The sequence below is a fragment of the Phascolarctos cinereus genome, unplaced genomic scaffold (assembly GCF_003287225.1).
Source record: "Phascolarctos cinereus isolate Bilbo 61053 unplaced genomic scaffold, phaCin_HiC Scaffold_4;HRSCAF=312, whole genome shotgun sequence".
NCBI lineage: Eukaryota > Metazoa > Chordata > Mammalia > Diprotodontia > Phascolarctidae > Phascolarctos > Phascolarctos cinereus.
The window spans coordinates 358,440,213-358,460,125 of record NW_027555847.1 but is presented as its reverse complement, the minus strand read 5'-3'; the positions used below and the strand labels follow the sequence as shown (position 1 = coordinate 358,460,125).

At 40.9% G+C, this 19,913-nt stretch overlaps 1 protein-coding gene across 2 annotated transcripts in view; it reads right to left on the bottom strand.

Annotated features, from left to right (window-relative positions):
• Window positions 1-17,173, bottom strand: part of ADAMTS12 (ADAM metallopeptidase with thrombospondin type 1 motif 12) — a 534,685-nt gene extending 517,512 nt beyond the window's left edge. For both annotated transcript variants that reach the window (XM_020995368.2, XM_020995376.2), the window contains exons 1-2: window positions 16,863-17,173; window positions 4,867-5,237 (exon numbers count right to left, since the gene is read on the bottom strand). In XM_020995368.2, coding sequence (XP_020851027.1) covers window positions 4,867-5,237; window positions 16,863-16,989 — 498 coding nt within the window. In that variant the 5' untranslated portion in view covers window positions 16,990-17,173. The remainder of the gene's footprint in view (window positions 1-4,866; window positions 5,238-16,862) is intronic.
• Window positions 17,174-19,913: the final 2,740 nt, after the last annotated feature.

The following is a 19,913-nucleotide window of genomic DNA, read 5'->3' as shown; positions in this document are numbered from 1 at the left end:
TTTATTGAGCCTATGTTTTAGTAATACTATTTTACCAGCTTTGTGGAAGATGGATTGGAAAGGGGAGAGAATTACAGCAATGATACCAATTAGAAGACTACTGAAATAGTCCAAGGGAAAGGTAGTGAGAGTATGAGCTGATTCAGTCAAAGGGCCACACTTGAGGACCTAGAGGGCCACATGTGGCCTCGAGGCCGCAGGTTTCCCACTAGGGTGTTTGGTATATATGAGTGGCGAGAAGAGGGAAGATGTGAAGAGATGTTGCAAAGGTTAAAAACAAAACTCACTACAACTGATTAGATATTTGGGATGAGGGAGAGTGAAGAGTTATGGATGACTTCAAGTTTATGAACTTTAGTGACTAGAAGGCTAGTGGTACCCTCAGTATAAATAGAGATGCTTGGAAGAGGATTAGGTCTGAAGGGAAAATAAACCCAGAGTCCTGGTATGGTCCTGAAATTGACTTGAAAAACAGGTTTTGACCTAAGACCTGCCCTCCAAAACCTCTCCATTTCTCAGGGTCCTTTGAAAGCAAAGCTTTCTTGGGCTTGGGCTATATGAAGTACAATTTCCTGACCTGGGAAGGACTATGAGAGACATGTTCAAGACTCCCTAAAATCATATTCTTTCACACAGGGAAATGGTATCCAACCCAGATGCCCTCACATCTCCATTTCCTCATGTGAGCAGAGGGGTACCAAACTGCCCTTGATAAATTCCAGTCACCAGGGTCAAAGAATCTATATCCTAGAGTACTGGAGCAACTGGACCCATCTTGTCTCTCTGAAAGATTGCGAGGTCTAACAGAGATGTGGCAGGCCTGCAAAAAAGCAGATATCGCCCCATTAAAAATTTTTAAAAAGACAGAGTAGCATGGCAAACTAGAGGCCAATGAGCTTTATTTCAACTGCTGGCAAAATTCTAAAGCATACCATGTGTCTAGTGAACATCTAGAAAATGAAACTTTGTCAAGAACAAGTCATATCAGACTAATTCCATTTCCTTTTTTTGAGAGAGTTACCAGTCTGGTACAGACAGAGATTACCTAGCTTTCAGCAAAGTACCTGACAAAGTTGCTCACACTGTTCTTGTGGAAACGAGACATGTGGACTATATATCAACAGTTAGGTGGATTCAGAATTATTGATTGTCTGTACCCAAAGATTAGTCACTAATGGTTTGATGCCAACTTGTTAGGAGATCCCTAGGGTGGCCCAGGGAATCTGTGGTTGATTTTTTGAGGTTTTGAATTTTTTCAACATCTACTCATTCAAAGCATAGCATGCTCACCAATCTCATAGATGATACAAAGCTATAAGAGCTAGTTAACATGCTGGATGACAGAATCAGGATCCAAAAAGATCTCAACAGGTTAAAATCTTGGGCCAAATCAAGATGAAATTGAATTGAGTCAAATGTAAACTTAATCAGGTTCAAAAAATTAACTTTGCAAATACAAGATGAGGGAGAAACAGCTAGACATTTGAGAAACATCTGGTGTTTTTTTAGAGAACTACAATTTTAATACAAGTCAATAGTGTTGGGGCGGGGGGAAATGAGAGGCACAATGTCTAGAGAATAGGGAAGTAAAACTTCTGCTGTACTCTTCCCTGGTCAGACCACATTCAGAGTATTGTGCTCAATTCTAGGTGACATATTTAGAGAAGACATCAATAACTTGGAGAGTATTCTGAGGAAGGTAACCGTAATGATGAAAGACCTCAAATCATTATATGTCAGGATCAATCCAAAGAATTATGATGTTTGTCTGAAGACGACAAGACTTGGGTGGAGAGAGCAGAATCACTATCTTCAACTACCTGTCAGGTTGTTAGATAGAAGAGCATGAGACTTATTCAGCCTGGCCCCAGAAGCCACAACCAAGAGCATAGGAAACTCTTGGGAAGAGGCAGAATTTTTGAGGCAAAATGTCCTAAAAATTAGACTTATTAAAAAACATAGTGTGGTGCCTCAAAAGATATTGGTTCTCTCTTCCCTTCCTGACCTCTGCTCAGTAATGGACTTTGAATAACGTCTGGTTAATTCCATGTCAGGTACGTGGCAGCAGTATTATTGATATGTGTTGGACTAAATAACTTCCAAGGTCTCTTCCAACCCTGGAATTTTGTGATTCCCTAAGCAGAGGAAAGGGAGAAACTACAATGTAAGGTCTTTGAGAAGGGGGGAACCCTCACTTTTGTATCTGTTACCACCAGTGCCTGGCATATAGTAAACAACAAATAAATGCATGTTGATTGAAGAGACAACATAGCTTAGAAATGCTCTGACAGCAGGACCTCACATTTTTACAATGTTTTCCAGCTACAAAGCACCATCACATACATTATTTCCTATGATCTCAAAGCAAGAGGATGAAATAAATTTATACAAGTGCTGTTCATTATTATCCATATGTTAACATTATTCATAAATTCATTGAAGTATTATTGTCTGTTTGAATGAAGTATTATTCATTATGTTCATCTTATAGATGAGAAGGGTGAAGTTCAAAGACTTGGACATGGAAGTGACAGAATTGGGATACTGGTCCTAAGCCCAGTACTATTTTCACTGCACCTTGATCAGAGTTCATTAGTAGTTTAGCAAATATTCATTCAGCACATACTAAATGTAAAGCACTTACACTAGTCAAGACAAAACACTGAAGCAGTGCCTGTCTTCCAGGAATTTACATTCTACTGGAAGAGATAAGAGAGATGATGCAGATTACTAAACCCTAACTCTATAAACAATATTAATGTTTATACAGTGCTTTTAGGAATTGCAAAGTGCTTTACACATATTATCTCAATAAGTATGTAAGTGTCATTTGCAATTTAAGAAGTTTGGGCAAATAAGTATTAAAGGGCTGTTCTGGCAATCTCCAAGCTCAAAGGAAAATAATTATATTCTAATCAGTTCTCTCTTCATAACCCTTAATTAATTGCCCACTTGAATCTGAAAACTCCAAAAGAGATTCCAGTAGATTATTTCTAAAGGCAAAATTGGGCAGCACTGTGATTTTCAAAATTCCTTCCATCTAGGCCATGATATCAGTCTTTGTGTTTGCATATTTGTTGGTATTTGCTCCATTACTTATCACACCAAGACTATTGAACATAACCAGAAAATGTACAAAAGATACTTTTCTGTGTTCTTTCTAGAAACTCCATTTGGACATTCACAAGTTGCCAAATTTCATCTGAAGTTTCAATTTTTAGTTCTGTTATTGTGGAGTAAATTAGTCATGCCCAACTCCGCGTGACCCCATTTGGGGTTTTCTTGGCAAAGACACTGGAGTGGTTTGCCATTTCCCTCTCCAGCTGATTTTACAAATGAGGAATCTAAGGCAAACAGAGCTAAGTGACTTGCTCAGGGTCACATAGTTAATAAGTGTTCCAGGCTAGATTTGAACTGGGGTACCCCTGACTCCAGGAGTCAGACAATTTATTGATTGACTTTCTGTAATAGGAACTGGGATGCAAAAGTGAGGCCAGAGGGAAGATATAAGATCAGCAACGAATTCAGCCCAGAAGACAAAAATGATATATTCCAAGGAGGTAACCTATCAGGCAATAGAGTAAGGAATTTTATTAGGACCCTTGAGGAGCTATAGAGAAAGTAGAAAATTGGCCAGGACCAGAGATAAGATAAATATATGCAACAATGCACATACTGTAGTCAACCCAGTATGTGAACATCCAGATTTTCAGTACAATGAAGCATAGGAAGAAACCTAATAATCCTTGCTTTTCGTTGACATTGTGAGTCATGAGGACTATGAATGTCAGGGGAGAAAGAAATTCCTAGGATCATAGATTTAGAGCTAAAAAGAATCTCAGAGAATCACTTAACATTTTTATACCCATTTTACAGATGGACAGAGAGGTTTCATTATTTGCCCAATGTCACACAGGCAATCAGTGAAGATCTGAAATTATAACCCATGTCTTTTAACTCTCAATCGTATATTCTATTCCATGCTGCCTCCCTATAGCATAGCACAACACCAATTATATGTTGCTTTGCAAATTTTTTGCATTTTCTAACTTTCTTTTTTCAAAAAAATTGATATCTTGTTCTTAAATCAGCAAAATTTTCCCCAGTATCCCTCTTCCAGAGAACCATCCCACACAACAAATAATATTTATTAAGGAAAAAAAGGAAGAGAAACTGATCAAATACATTTCAAAGTCTGAAAACATGGGATGCCACTAACTTTTCACATGCGTATGGGTCTTATTTCTCAAACTACAGTGTGAGATCCTTGAGGACACAATTACTTTTATATCTATTTCTTCAGAATCCCCTTATATCTAGTACTATGCAGTACATGCAGGGGTCCATCAGTGTTTTACATCTACATATGCATACACCTTCAAAAGAGGTGAAACCTACTAATAAATCACAGGACTCATAACTAAAAGAGAAGCAGCCACACTAGGTGCTGCTAGAGATGAATGGCTCTAATTGGAATTATTTAACCCTGGCTCTTTGGACCCCACCCACTCTGATTTCTTCCCAGTGACTGAATTTCTCCGGCATCTCAATCCACTTTGTTGGTATCACTCTTGCTCATCCTGGTTCCACATTCCATATTATTTGGTTTTCCCACATGCCACCATATTTTCCACTTCTGGACTTTGCCTTACAGCTTTCTCTGTGGAAAACTCTTCCAGACGGCCACCATCTCTTCTGCCCAGAGGACCCAGAGTTGGTGGTCATCTCATCCTGGCGGCCATAAAAATGGGCACTCAATACATTTGTTGAGTGAATGGTCATAGGCACAAGTAACATAACAAACCATGTGAGGTAAAGGCTGAGGACACAAGGGAAATGTAGAGATGGAATTAACTGCCCCCTTACCAGTCCCTTGCAGGCACTAAGGGCTGCAGTGCCATCTCCAACTCCTGATAGCAGCACTGTACCATGGAAGTGGCAGGAAGAGCCTGAATGGGATTCCATTTGGGCACCTGTGAGGTTTCCATATCGTCTCTCCAGGATGTAGTTACTGAAAAGAAATCCTTGATTGACTGTCAAATTAAAAAACAGCTCCTTGTCCTCATGAGCAATTTTGTAATACACTTGGTCATCTTGGTGCTCCAGATCTCTTTTCCTCCTAGCATTACCCACACTGGGGGCATGATGGTGCAAAGCATGCGATAAAAAATGTCCAGTCGCATTTACCTTGATAGGAACCACCACATGATACTCTGGCAAAGTCTTGATAAAGTGTTCTGGAAGAAAAAGGAAGAACACAAAATAAAATTGGTTGGAATTGGTAGAGATGGAAATTAATTCTGATTCGATAAATGGGATAGGAACTGGACCCATGATTTCATCGGTATAGGCAACTCCTCTATTAATTGCAACTCCCAGTCTCAGGGAGTTGCTTGGGGGCATCGAGTGGTTAAGTGACTTCCCAGGGTAACACAGACTATATGTGTGAAAGGAGAATTTGAACCAGATCTTCCTGGTTTCAAGGCTGTCTTGCTATCCATTGTGTCATTTTCATGGTATGGAAAACTAATGAGTGAATTAACAGAAAAATATTTATTAAGCATTTATTAGGAGCAAAGCTCTGTGCTAAGCACAAGAGATACAACCAGAAAAGCAAGGCAGTCTCTTCTTTCCAGGAGCTCATATTGTAATGAGGGAGACAACAATATCAGAGTTTCTATCTACAAGTCAGATGGAATGCCCCCATGGTCCTTAGGGTGCAGATGGTAATGCCTCTTCTTTAACGTCATTTCCTGGATGATCCACACCCATCCCTGCTATTGAACCATTTGACAATGCCAAAGACTTTGGTGATGAGAACTTCTTTGCTAAGTCTTGAGTAGCTGTAGTTACTTCCATATGAGAGTTTGAGTCTTACACCTCCCCTACTCTGTATTTGTGACTTGAAAATTAAAGTCCTTCCCAGACCTATTGGCTGTTTTTGCCATGTAAGCACTACCAACTTCTATCATCTTCCAAGTCAAAAGAAACTGGCTTTCAGTCCCGAGTGAGAATGCAGGATCTTGACACCAGCAATCAGGGGGCAGAGCTAACATGCTCTAAAAGGGAAAATTAACAAGCAATGCTAGAGGGAAAGGATCAAGATCTGCCATTCCTCGGGCAAACATCCTCAGGAACAGAACAGTTTCTTATCTGGAGGGCTTCATTAAGAAAAACCACAAGGCCATTTGAGCGTCTCCCCTTAAGACAGACTTGGCCAGAGTACAAGAGTACCGTGCCATACTCCCTGGAAGGTATGAAGCAATAACTGTGTATACCAAAGGAAGAAGTCCAAGATTTTTCAAATCATGCCCTTCTTTCTTCCCTTGTTAGTACCCCAGGAGACCCTCTTTATCCCTGGATTGGCCTATTTCAATAGCCTTTTGGCAGTTTCCAGCCTCTTTCCCTTACTCCATCTTCCAGGTATGGATATTCTAGCCCAGATGTGATCATGTCACGCTTTAGTGCAAATATTTTTGCCTGCTATGTGAAGTTCTAACTCACTTACCTGACATTCTGCAGACAAGAACTCCATCCAAACATGACTGCTTTCTTTCCCCCTAACACATTCTGGGCTCTCTAGCCTCAGTGCCTTTGCACACAATAACCCTTGTGACGAGACTGTCCTCCCCTCCTCTCTCTTTACCCATTGCACTTAACACATAACTCAAATGCCACCTCCTCCAAACCTTTTCCCCCAATCCCAGCCCTTTTGAACCTTTCCAATGCTCTCATCATTGTAATATTGAAAGCTGTAGTTATTTCTCTTGTGTCAAATATATTCCCCTACTAAGCTATAAACTTCCTCATTCTTCTTTACTTTTTATCAGGAGATATATAAGGGCAAATGGACTACTGGACCTAAAGTAAAGAAGACAGATTCCAAACCCACCTCTGACATTGATTACCTTTGCGACTATGGGCAAATCGCTTCATCTCTCTAAGACCGGTTTCTGCATCTTTAAAGGGGATAATAATACCTGCAGTACCTACCTCACTTATTGTTAAGAACTGCTATGAGGTTCTCTAAACTTGTCTTAAAGTTGCCATATTTTCCAGAAACACTGGATCCAGAGAATGCAGGAGGCCTTGAATGTGTCAAGGATAAAGCCCCACCCTAGCCCCAGCTGACATAATTTGTTGTTTGCATTTCAAGCTGGACTCCCCTATGCATTCTTAGGAGTCAAGATAAGTGCCAGTCAATCTGCACTAGGCTGAGAAACTGCTTGTGCAGCTGGGACCCTTGTAGATAAGTAGACCCTCTATCTTCATAGTTGAGCAGTTCACAAGGGAAACAAATTCAGCTTTTGTCTTTGCCTTGCCCCCCCCCTTCAGGAGGGGTTTCATTCTTTTTCCAACTTTACTGCACCTTTCACCCTCCCACACCATGCTCCTTTATGTAGAAATTTCCGGTACTTCTTCCTTCCTTTGTCCTACTATGATAAAAATGCAAACTTCTGTATGGATTGTGAACTCTTTGGGTTCACACGCATGTTCGTTTCTCTTAGTAATAAACTTAGTTATTGCATAAGTTTCGTGAAGTTGTGTTTGTTGACATTGTTATAGTTCAAATGAAATAACATAAGTAAAATGCTTTGTAGGCTTTAAAGTGCATTATAAATGTAAGGTATTGTTAGTATTCCTATTTCTTGAAGTCCTTTAGGTATCCATCCATGTGCTGGCTATGCTATATGGAAGAGAGAAAGATGGTAAGATCTGTCCGCTCAGTCTAACTAGGACAACAAGACATATACCCATAGTTAGTACTTAAGATGATGAAGAATATTTAAAATAGATAGCATAGGGTTGAATTAAAATCAGTGATTCACTCAAAAAATACTAGGTATATACTGAATGTACAACATGATGTTAGGCATGGGGAAGATGAAAAGTTTAAGACCTGATACCTAGCCTGTATATAATAATAATAATAATAACAATAACAATAATAATATAATATATATAATGTATATGTGTATATATATGTGTGTGTGTGTGTGTATATATACATATACATATAAAATTTACAGTCTAGTGGGGAAGGGGGAGGAGGAAGGGGAGGGGAGTTGACATAAGCACAAGCTAACTATAATACAGAATTTCTGGTAATTTTATATGGTGTTTTTGTGTATTAGAGAAATGCAGAGTGCTAAGTGAGGTGAGAGGTAGATGCCATTGCAGACCAGGGGAAGCTAAAGAGGCTTCCTGGAAACACCAAGAGTCAATGCTACAGAACCTCGGAAAAAGGAGAAATCAGTGTGGGCTGGAGTGGTTTCCTGTACAGGTGAGATGCAAGGGGCTCTTAAGTAACACGATGGAAGTCATTTTCAATTGAACTATAGCAAAAACCTCATTCAACTGAGGGAAGCATAAAGAAGAAGTGAACAGAAACGTGGTAATCGGTAGAAAGTTTGCCGATCATTTGGATAAAACCACAGAGACCAAGCAGTCTCTTCCCAGATCTGGTTGGGCTCCTGCATCTGAACACTCTCCTGGCTCTTATCACAAACACATTGCCCTAGACAAGAGGTATCAAACAGCCAACATGAGGTCGCAACACTCTTAAATACTGATCGTACTAAATTAAAGTGTAATTGGGAAATATTTAATAAAATGAAGAGAAATACAATTAAACATAGATAACACTAAATTTTAAAACTGAGTCAATATGCTGAGGCCCACAGGGATCCTTATGTGTGGCCACTGTGGAAAGAACACTAGGATTGGAGTCAGGAAGTAGTTGTTATTCAGTGGCTTTTCAGTCGTGTCCGACTCTTTGTGACTCCATTTGGGGTTTTCTTGGCAAAGATACTGGAGTGATTTGCCATTTCCTTCTCCAGCTCATTTGACAGATTAGGAAACTGATACAAACAGAGTTAACTGACTTGCCCAGAGTCATATGGCTAGTAAATGTCTCGGGGTAGATTTGAACTCAGGTCTTCCTAAATCCAGGACTGGCACTCTATCTATCTGCTGTGACATCTAACTGCCCAGAGTCAGGAAGACCTCATGTGACCAAATGTGACCTCAGACACTTACAAGCTGTATGACCCTCAACAAGTCACTTAATCTGCTTCAGTTTCCTCATCTGCAAAAATGGGGATAATAATAGCACCTACCTCCCAGGATTGTTGTGAGGATCAAATGAGACAAGCATTGTAAAAGCACTTAGCCCAGTGTCTGGCACATAGGAAGCACTATAGAAATGTTAGCTGTTACTATTATAATTATTCTGTCTTTCTATTTGACTTTGTCCGAGAGCACCATATTGAACAAAATAGAGTAAGAGAGAAGAAAAGAATTCTGGTTTTAAGTCAGAAGACTGTGGCCTGAGAACCAGCTCTAGCCCCCACAGGATCCTGCTCCAAAAAGCAGCACAGGGGAAACACTAGAGGATTTGGAGTCATGTGATCAGCATCCAAATCCTGACTTTACTATCTATTTCCAAGTTTGGGCAAATCACTTAAAAATTCAGTTGCCTTTTCTATAATAACAATAATAATAACAACAACTTCTAGTTATTTACATGGTGATTGAAGGTTTGCAAACCCTTTGCATATACTATCACATTGGAGCCTTACAAACTTGTAGTTAGTAACAGTATTATTATTCCCATTTCAGAAGTGAGGAAATGGAGACCTGGGGAAGCTAAGTGAACTTACTCATGGTCACAGAGCAAGTAAGTCTAAGAGGCAGAATTCAAACCTAAGGCTTTCTGAGTCTAAGTATATCCCTCTACCTACCATGGCATATAATACCTGTTTAGCTCAAAGCAGAAGAATCTGATGAAATAGCGCTTTACCACTACTGCCTCTATTTGTAAAAATAAAAGAACAAAAAGTTGGACTAAGCTGTTTTCAGGTTCCTTCCAGTACTAAATCCTACCTTTGTAACTCGTATCACTGCCCTAAACCCTCCCTATCTGGCATCTAGCACTCGGATATGCAGATAGGCATTTAATAATTGTTTGTTAAAGTGACCTAAAATTTAGATTGTGTACAGATTGTCAATGTCATAGAATGCTAGGTTAAAGAGCCTGTACTTGATCCCACGTGGGGAACCCATGAAGGCATTACACCAAGGAAATGATGTGATGAAAATTTCCTCTATCTCCCTCTATTTGATAGCAGAGCTGTCAAAGCAGTTCATAGTTATTTCCCCAAATTAAATTCTCTCAGATTAGCCATGAGGAAGGTAGGAAGACCCATTAGCATTTATGGAACTTTCATCTGCTGATATAGGGTGGATCAGAGGAGAGAGATTAGAGGTGGGAGACAGATTAGGAAGGTATTACATTACTTAGTGCTTCAGAAGACAACACTCCATGTCTTTGCCAAATCAAATTGTGTTTAGCTTGGGGCTCCCTTAGAAGAGACCTGAGATGGAATGAAAAAGTGATTTTTGTTTAATGAAAAGCTATTCTCCATCCTTCATTGGTTTCACCTTTGCTTAAAAAGTGAACTAGAAACCAAATTATTAGCTAGAGGCTTATTTTAACTATGCAACTCTTTGAATAAGACATCTGGTTTAATCAAACAATCAGTCAACAAGTATTTTAGGCATCAGACACTATGCTAGGTATTTGAGATACAAATACAAAAGGATACATTTGGGGCAGCTTGGCAGCGCAGTGGATAGAGCACTGGCCTTGAAGTCAGGAGGACCTGAGTTCAAATCTGGCCTCAGACCAAACACTTGACACTTCCTAGCTGTGTGACCCTGGGCAAGTCACTTAATTCCAATTGCCTAAAAAAAAAAAAGATATAGTCCCTGTCCTCAATAATATTATATTCCATCAGGCTAGACATGTACATAAAATGTATGTCTTTACTATACATATATATATATATATATATACATACACACACACACACCATATATTATATATATAAAGTAATATATTCTCAGTATATATAACTGTTATATATAGTATAGTAATGTGTATGTATAGCTGTGTATGTAAAGTATGCACTAATATACTAATATATACTATGCATATATTATAGATAAATAGTAACTTCCCACAGAGGGAGGCATTAATGTCTGGTGAAATGAGGGAAAACTTCATGCAGATTGCATCCTATGAAGGAATCTAGGGATTCTAAGAGGTTGTATACATTTCAGGCTCAGGAAGAGCACAGAGGCTGACAAGGCACAGAGGTGACAGATGAAATGTCCTACGTAGGGAACAGCAAGGCTTGGCTACATCATGTAGTACATGAGAGCGAGTGATCTTCTCTAAGATGAGTCTGGAAAGGTAGAGAAGGGAGCCAGGTTGTAAAAGACTTTGAATATCAGAATGAGAGGTAATAGGGAGGAACCATTGTAGTTTATTGAGTAGGAAAGTGACATAATCACAACTATACCTTAACAAAATTACTTTGGTAGCTGTGTGGAAGATGGATTTGAGAAGGAAAAAACTGGAAGGAAGGTCTATTAGACTTTTTAATAATCCAGGTAAGACTGAACTAGGAAGGTGAACATGCAAAAGGAGAAAAGAGGAAGCATTACTTCAGAAACATTGCTGAGATAGAATTGACAAGACTTAGCAAGTGATTATACGTGGGGTAAGGAAGAATGAAGAATTGAGCTTGGGTGACTAGAAGGATAGTGATGCTCTCAATAGAAATAGGAAGTGGGGTGAGTTTGGAAGGGAAAAATAAGTATTCTGTTTTGGGTGGGTTTAGTTTGAGATTCCTGGGTCAACCAGTCTGAAATGTCCAATTGGCAGTTGGTAATGCAGAACCACAGCTTAAGAGAGAGACCAGGATTGGTACTCTAGATCTAGGAATCATTTGTATAGTGATTATAACCCACAGGAGCTTTAAGGTCACCAAGAAGGAGAATGCAGAAAAAGAGACAACCCAGGAAAAGACTCTGTCTGCCCACAGCCTGGATTAAACTGACCTTAAACCTGCTGCTTAATTTTGTTAGTTTAGCTTCTGTCGCCTACAAAAATGGAGGTGATAATATATCTTACAAGGGTGAGAACATAAGGAATGTAGAGCATTTGAACAGTCTGAGTTGAGACAATTTTCTCCTGCTTTGCTTGAAAGGAAGAATATAATAAGACAATAATGAATGGAAGCCAGTTATTGTATATTACAGCTATCTATTAATAATAATGAAATGAAAGTTATTGTATATTATAGCTATCTATTCATAAGCTATGTTTTCTTACTTGACTGTAAGTTCTGTGAATGCAAGAACTCTATGTTATAAATTTCGTATGTCATTCAGCACCTTGCAGTGTATTGGAGGCATTTAAGGTAGGAGGAGGAGGAGTTAGGGGGGAATGACCCACTTTTTTTATTTCAAAGGTATGGTGAGCACCTAGTGAAGAAACGCCATCTACCAAACACAGTTTAGCAACAGCTGTACAACTGGGAGTCATAAAGAGTTGCCTGGGAGCACGGAGAAATGAAGTGACTTGCTTTGGAGCACACAGCCAGGATGTCTCAGAGGTAAGATTTGAACCAGGTGTCCCTTCCTTCCTTGAGGCCAGCTCTTTCTCCACTGTGGCAAGCTGCCTCAGAATTACAAGCACCAGTACTTATGGAATGTTCATTTATTTACACTGAATTTTGACCAATTTTGTAGAATAAAAATCCAGAACTGGTAGGGATGACCTAGTCCAAATCTTGTACTTTACACACAAGGAAACAAAGATCCAAGGTCTAAATGATCATTTTAAGAGGAAATATGGTACAATGACAAGATTCCTGTATTTGAAGTCAGAGGCTCTGGGTTCAAATCCCAGCTTTTCTACCTACTGCCTCTATGATATTGGACAAGTCTGTTAATCCTTTGGGACTTCAGTTTCCTCGCCTATAAAATGAGGCGTGCCAACTAAATAAATTCTGAAGTCCCTTACATCTATAAATCTATGCTCTAATGACCTTATTATATTGGTAAGCAAGAGGATATTCAGAGGCAGGAAATCAGAATGGTAAAGGTGCTTAAGTCTGCAGCATTTGAGAATTGTCTAGAAGTGAGGATGTGTAGCCTGGTGAATAAAAGATTTAGGAGTCCACCTTAACTGTGTAGAAGTATTTTGAGAACTGTCATTTGGAAATGCAATTGGATTCATTCTATCTGTCCCCAGAGAACAGAACTAGGAGTAACAGGTGGAAATTACAAAGAAGAAAACTTAGGGTCGTTGCTAGGGAAGAAAAAAACTCTTCCTTACATTTAGGTCTATCCAAAATTGGAACAGAGATGGTGGGTTCCCCCTCGTTAAAGGTTTTCAAGCAGAGCATAGATTACCACTTGTCAAATATTTTGTAGTAAAGGTCTTTTCTAAATGAAAACAACTATGACTGACTTGTCCAAGGTTGCACAACTATTTATTGGCAGAACCTGGTTTAGAACCCATGTCTCCTGATTTTCCATCCAATAGCTTTCCCACAGCACATTGGTTTGTTATATCTTTAGCTCATACCAAAGACCATCCTCAATCAGAGTTGATCCTGTGAGTAGGTAGACTAGGTAACCACTAGTCTGTGCCTTGAAGAGGCACACACACACAAAAAAACATCTCTCCCACATGGCCTGCTGCAACATCGCCCTCCTCTCCTACCTGGCCTAAAACACCCACCACTAAAATAATTTCCGTGAGACAAAAAAAAAAAATCAAAGATACCTTTTGCCTTTAATTTTTATTGCCTCAGCAATGGTCAGAGACCAAAAACACAAGACTAGATTTTGGTTCCGGGTTGGGGAGTCAGCTGCATATTGGCAAAGTTTCCCAAGAGCTGATCAACCACTTCACCCTCTGCTTCAGCCCCAGACATAACAATGCCTAAATTCAAGAGATGGCAGCAGCCAGAGCAGTAGGCATGAGTAGAGTTCACGGATTCTTAATGCCAGGACCCAACCTTGGAGAGACATCTATGTTCTCAACTATACAATCACATAATGGGGGGACCATGTGGCCAAGAAGTGTCAGTTCTTGATCCCCATTCTACAGAAGGGGGTTCCTGAACAGCACCAGAATCTTAATTACCCCTCTAACGACCCAGAGTCTAAGAGTTCTGCAGCCCAGCCTTCCATTGAGAAATGGAAGAATTCCCATTCTCTAGCAACCTCGAATACAAGTATCCAGACTTTGAGAGAGAGGAGGAAGTACCTGGGTAGAACCTACGTAATGGAGGCTGAAGAGAATCCTGAAATCCAGATTTCTAGAGACAGAATATGGGGATTTTCTGAACATCAGAAAATCATTCAATGTGCCCCTTCACTACTGCATCTTATTTGGCCAGAGCAAGTCTGATGGAAAGGAAATTGATAATCTAGCTACTCCCTTCCTAGGGGAGTCCAAGCCCTCAGAGCAGTAAGTGCTATAAGGCTAGCTCGATGCCTAGATAGGTCTCTGGGTCAAAAGTAGGACCCACCAGAACAAAGGAGAGATTATAATCACTCTTATCAACTCCAAGTTGTTGGGGTTTTTTTTAATGATAGAAATCCAAACCACAAGCATGAGGCTATGAGTCTAGTGGACCATGTAGGGCCCTAGAAGAAGGGGGTATTTGCTGGAGAAGGAAGAAAAGTGTAATCGATTGTTAATGAAGCCATTATGAATCTTTTATGTCATTTTTGTATTTTCTGTGGTGTGGTGTAAAAGTTGTGCTGTATTCCACTCTCCTCCCCACCAGAAAAAAAATCCCAAAATCAAAAAGCCACAAAAAGAGACTATACTGTCCATAGAAGGCCACTGTTTAAATGAACATATGTTAGTTGTGGGGGAAGGAGAAATGCTGAGGGTCTCATCTCCTAATAATAGCTTAGATTGGTACGTTAGATTTGCTAGATTTTCATAATGTAAAACTGAGAGCTGTGCTCTGGGAATGGATAAAAGGACGCATTATCAGAATGTATCCAGACCTTTCCTAAAGAGACCAAACTCAAGTGGCAAGTCAAAACAGCTAGGCCTAGAGAGCCAAAGATGACTATACCTATATCCCTGGGGTGGGGGATCAGAGTCAAAAAGATGTTTGATTTTAAAAGGGAAAACAAACTTCTACTTTACAATCTTGACTAAGGTCAGCCCTAGACAACTGCTACATAGTTAATAAGGGAATGATAGGATTATGCTAATAGTATTAGATTTAACTCATCTGCATATGCCCAAGTCTTGGCAACTCTGCTCCTTTCCACTGAGAAGAAAATGCGATTAATTCACTAATTGATTAAGAAATAAACGTGTGTGTGAAATTAATGGCACAAAAGAGCACAAAATAATCACCTTTTCTTCCTCCAAGAGGCTCAAAAAAGTTCATAAATATTTTCCAAAATCAAATTCACTCTGCATTGCTATAAGGAAGACTGGGGAGCTATTTATTATTCTTAGTCCCATTTTACAGAGGAAGTAGGAAGAGGTATCATACCCAGCTTACACAAAAGTAGTAAGTAGTACTACTATTAGCAGCAGCTATACCTCTTAGACACATTGCTTTAAGGTTTGGAAAATGGGTGTGAGGCAGAGCTGGAATCTAAACCCAAGAGGGATGTGCGTTTGAACCAAACCATATCCAAATGTCATGGGAAACACTTTCTGAATTTCTTTGTGTTGCTGCGGTACAAAAACTGTTCAAAGAACAGCTAATGTTGCTATTTTAGACGTGGGGTGGAAAATGGGTATCTTGACCATTTTTAAAATTAGTGGCTTATTGACCCACATCTGTGCCCCTGCAACAGGGCGTGCTGATTCCTAGTGAAGTATTGAGTTTTTCGGCTAATCCCTCTTAAAAACCAAAGCAGATGATCCTCCAGCTGAGTTTGAACTTTCCGTTAGGCCAGGGCAATCTTTCCGGAAATTCTAAATGAAGACAGATGAGCCAGCACTTCATCAGAGTGCCCTACCCCGGGTGCTTCTAGAAACGGAGGACATCTGGAAACTGGAGAGAATACTTCAGCAGAGCTCAATCTCCTTCTGTATGATCTCTTACTTATCACTAAGCAAGACAATAACACCCTAAGGACTTCTGAGGCAAGTTACAAGCCTAGAGAAATGCAGAAGGAAAAGATCCGCACCAGCTGATGCCTTATCCTTTATACATTTTGTCCACACCTAATTCCTCCAAGTGTCAGAAAACATCGAGGACAAAAAGTTTCTGAAATGGATCAGCTGTGATAAGGAGGGCAAAAGTGGGAGAGCTGGGACGGTGGGGAAAGGAATTTCTCCGGAAAGGGGTGGGGGAGGTAAGGGGTGTGGTGTGTGTGTGTGTGTGTGTGTGTGTGTGTGTGTGTACTTTTATACACACATACGAGACCAGTTCTTTCCAGGAAAGCAAAACACAGCCCAAGCTTGCTCAGCAGGGGTGGGATTATATTTGGACTACCCTGATATGAAGTTTGCAAAAGAAGTAGCTGAGAGCTGCCGGTGGGATGATTCTCCATGAAATCTGATGATTTTCCGTATTCAGAGTCTGAAGAATTTGGGTTTTGAAATAGTGCTGCATTCAAAGGAGCGGCAATAAAATAGAGGCCAGGTTCCCATACCGTCGATTTCTCAAGGATTACATTGTCACGGGTGTGCTTGGAGTCAGGATGTTAACTGCTTCCCCTCCAGCCTCGGGTGGTCATTAATGATCCCTTACAGGCACAACTTCGAGGCAGCTTAGATTGCTACCCCTCACCCACCCCCACCCCGAAATAGCTGCAGCCTGCCTTCCAACCCAGGGACAGCGATTCCCCTTTTCCTCCCCCACTTTTTTTTTGTGCACAAAGTTAGACTGGATGGAGGGGGGGGGGGAGCCGGGAATTGCCTGGCCGGGGATGGGGGTGGAGAGCGCGAGTACAAGCTGCCCAGCTTTCATATTTCTAAGCACCATTGTTTGCAGAGAAGAAGAAAAGTCACTAACCTTGCCTCTTGTCCGGAAAGGAAAACGCGCCTGGCTGAGACTGTCTATCATTGCACAGCGCCCGAAAGTCGAGGAACTGGACCACAAGAAAAATATTCCCGACCCAGTTCCTCAGAACCCATGGCATGATTCAGTTGTTGGGAAGAGGGGAGAAGAAGAAAGAAAGAAGAGAAAAGAAAGAAAGGAAAAGCGGTATTACTAAGTTTTGCACTTAGCTTAAAGAATAAAGTCCGTGCATATGTCTGGAGCAGAATGAGTCTGAGGGACATGGCCCTAGGGTGGGCGAGAAGCTAGTGTGAGCTGCAAAGACTGTCTTTTTTTTTGCACAGAGAGGGGCCAGTTACCTTTCTACAGCCCCCCCCCCCGCCTTCCCCCACTCCCTCCCTGAAAGGGGAGTGATCAAGCCAACAGTGTCTGCTTTCTTAGGGGCGTGGGTTGGGTCACAGCAAGAGGGAGACGCCCAGGGCCACCCCGCCGCTCCCCCGCCCCGCAACCATTTGCATGGCCCAGAGCTTTGCCTCTGCATCTCTCCCTGGGGCTCCCCTCCCCCGAACTCCTTCAGTCCCGCCCAGAGGCTCTGGAGAAGCTGACGGATCCAAACCAAATAGGGGAGGCTAAAAGTTACCCAGGGCTGGAGGAGGAGGCGGGTTGGGGAAAGGTTAGGGTTCTGCTGGGCAAGAAAGGACAGGAAAAAGAGCGAGCCTTTGGACCTAGGATCAGGGGGCAACCCTGCAGGTATGGAGAAAAAGGGGTACTTTCTCTTCCGCTTCTGATGCTTTTTCCCCAAGAGGTCCCTAAAGCGTTATTCACATCCTCACCTTTCTCCTCAACCAGTCTGATTTCTCCTATCTCAAACTATCCCTGGTAGGCTCGAATTCCGTATATAACAGAGAACTGGGCAGCTTTCTTTCAGCGATGCCTCAGAAAGACTGCAGAAGATAGGGGACAATAGAGACTAAATTAAAAGGCTACAGCTGGGAATAATAATATTTAAAAAAAAAAAAGAGTTGACCAGGAGACTAATTAGCTTAAACCAGGTTGAAATATACCAGAAAGCATTAGCTGTTTGAGTTCACCTATGGAGTGCATTTCACCCACCTCCTGCCTGAGTCCTGCCTTTTATCTAACTGGTGGCCAAAATGCCTGAGAAGTTAGCCAGCTGCCTAAAGCAAGGTAGTTCAGCCCCTAAAGAGAAAGGGCTTTTGGAGCTTGGGCTGCCTGGTTCCTGAAAAACTGACTCACTACGCCCTGGAAGAGTCCTGTCTGACCTGAGCTGCAGCATGCCCTGCAAGCTGTCTACTGTGTAGCACAGGATGGGCAGGACGACCTCCCACTCAAGGCAATGGGGAGAGAACTCAAGTTTAGAAGCGCTTAAATTTAGGGCTGAAAGACTTTAGAGGAACAGTCTAATTGATCCCCATCCCCCGCCCTGCCCCCCCCCACACACCTTAGAATCCGTCTAGTCTTATCTCGTTTTACAGGTGAGGAAATGGAGGTCCAAATGAACTAACTTGCTCAAAGTTAAGCTAGTACTAAGTGGCAAAGCTAGAATACAAACCCAGGTCCTTTAACTCCAAATTCCCAATATCATCCATTGTTTCTCCTAGAAGGTGCCCTAGTAACAGTGGTTCTCATAAGGCCTATGACAAAGAGATGCAATATAATTCAGTGCTTTTGCTGATTAACTCTTAGCATTAGTGATAGCAAGGATGTGTCATATTTCACAGAACTGTTAGCCTCAATTTCCTCATTTGTAAAATGGGGATAGTGTGTGCATATGTGTGTGCATATATATGTATATACATACATGTGTGGGTATATATGTATATAGATAGATATACGCATGTGGGCATATATATCTATATATCTATATATGTGCATGCATGGGTATGGGTATCAATGTATATATACATAAGTGTGTGTAAACATAGACAGCTAGGTGGCACAGTGGATAGAGTACAGAGCCTGAAGTTAGGAAGACAAAAAAATACTTCCTAGCTGTGTGACCCTGAGCAAGTCACTTAACCCTTTTTGCTTCAATTCCTCATCTATAACATGAGCTGGAGAAGGAAATGGCAAACCACTCCAGTATCTTTGTCAAGAAAACCCCAAATGCGGTCATGAAGAATCAGACACAACTGAAAAAATGACTGAACAGCAAATATATGTGTATTAGCTTCCTCATGTAAATCTATTAGGAGAGAGGCCTTACTTTCTCAAGTATAATATTGGACTTGACCCTAGAAATAAGTAGCTTCATATACTAGGAAGACCACTAGGTCTAGAGTCAGAGGAATCAGGCCCAAATACTGTCTCTGCTATTTAATACTGCCCATTAACCTTGGGAAAGTCACTTAACCTCTTTGGGACTCAGTTTCCTCACCTGTAAAATGAGGGAATATACTACATGGCCTCTAAGTTCCCATCCAGCTCTAAATTTACCAACTGAAGTATGAACTATTATCTAAAGATGCCAACATCTTTAGATGTTGAAAATTATTAGTAAGTCTAGAAAAGGCCAAGACTGGGCTGTAGCATCTGTTGCGACAACAACAGGTCCATGGCTAGTGTGTTTCAGCAGAGATCAGAGCTTGCCCAAAGTATCCACTCTGATTGGCAAAACTCTAGGAAAGCAAGCACAGCTGTAGTGTATTGAGGATCAAGAGGGTTTGGGTTAACTTTGAACTGGTAAACTGTTCCCTGGAGGTCATACAAATTGAACAAGATCCTATGATAGAAACACAGAGCTGGAAGCGACCTTAGAGGCTGGGCTATATTGGTTTAGCTATGATCCTGAGGTAGAGTGGAAAGAGGTCTTAGAAATGGAGGCTCTAAATTGAAGAACCAGCTGAGAAATTTATTAGTCATGTGACCTTGAGTAAGTCATTCCATCTGAGGCACAGCTTCCTAAATTGGGATAATTTTTAATACTTAACATATGTCACAAACTTGTTATAATGAAAATACTTTCTAAATTTCAGCACACTATAGAAATATGAGCTGGGTATAAGTTTGATAGATAATAATGTCAACTTGAATTCCTATTACTGT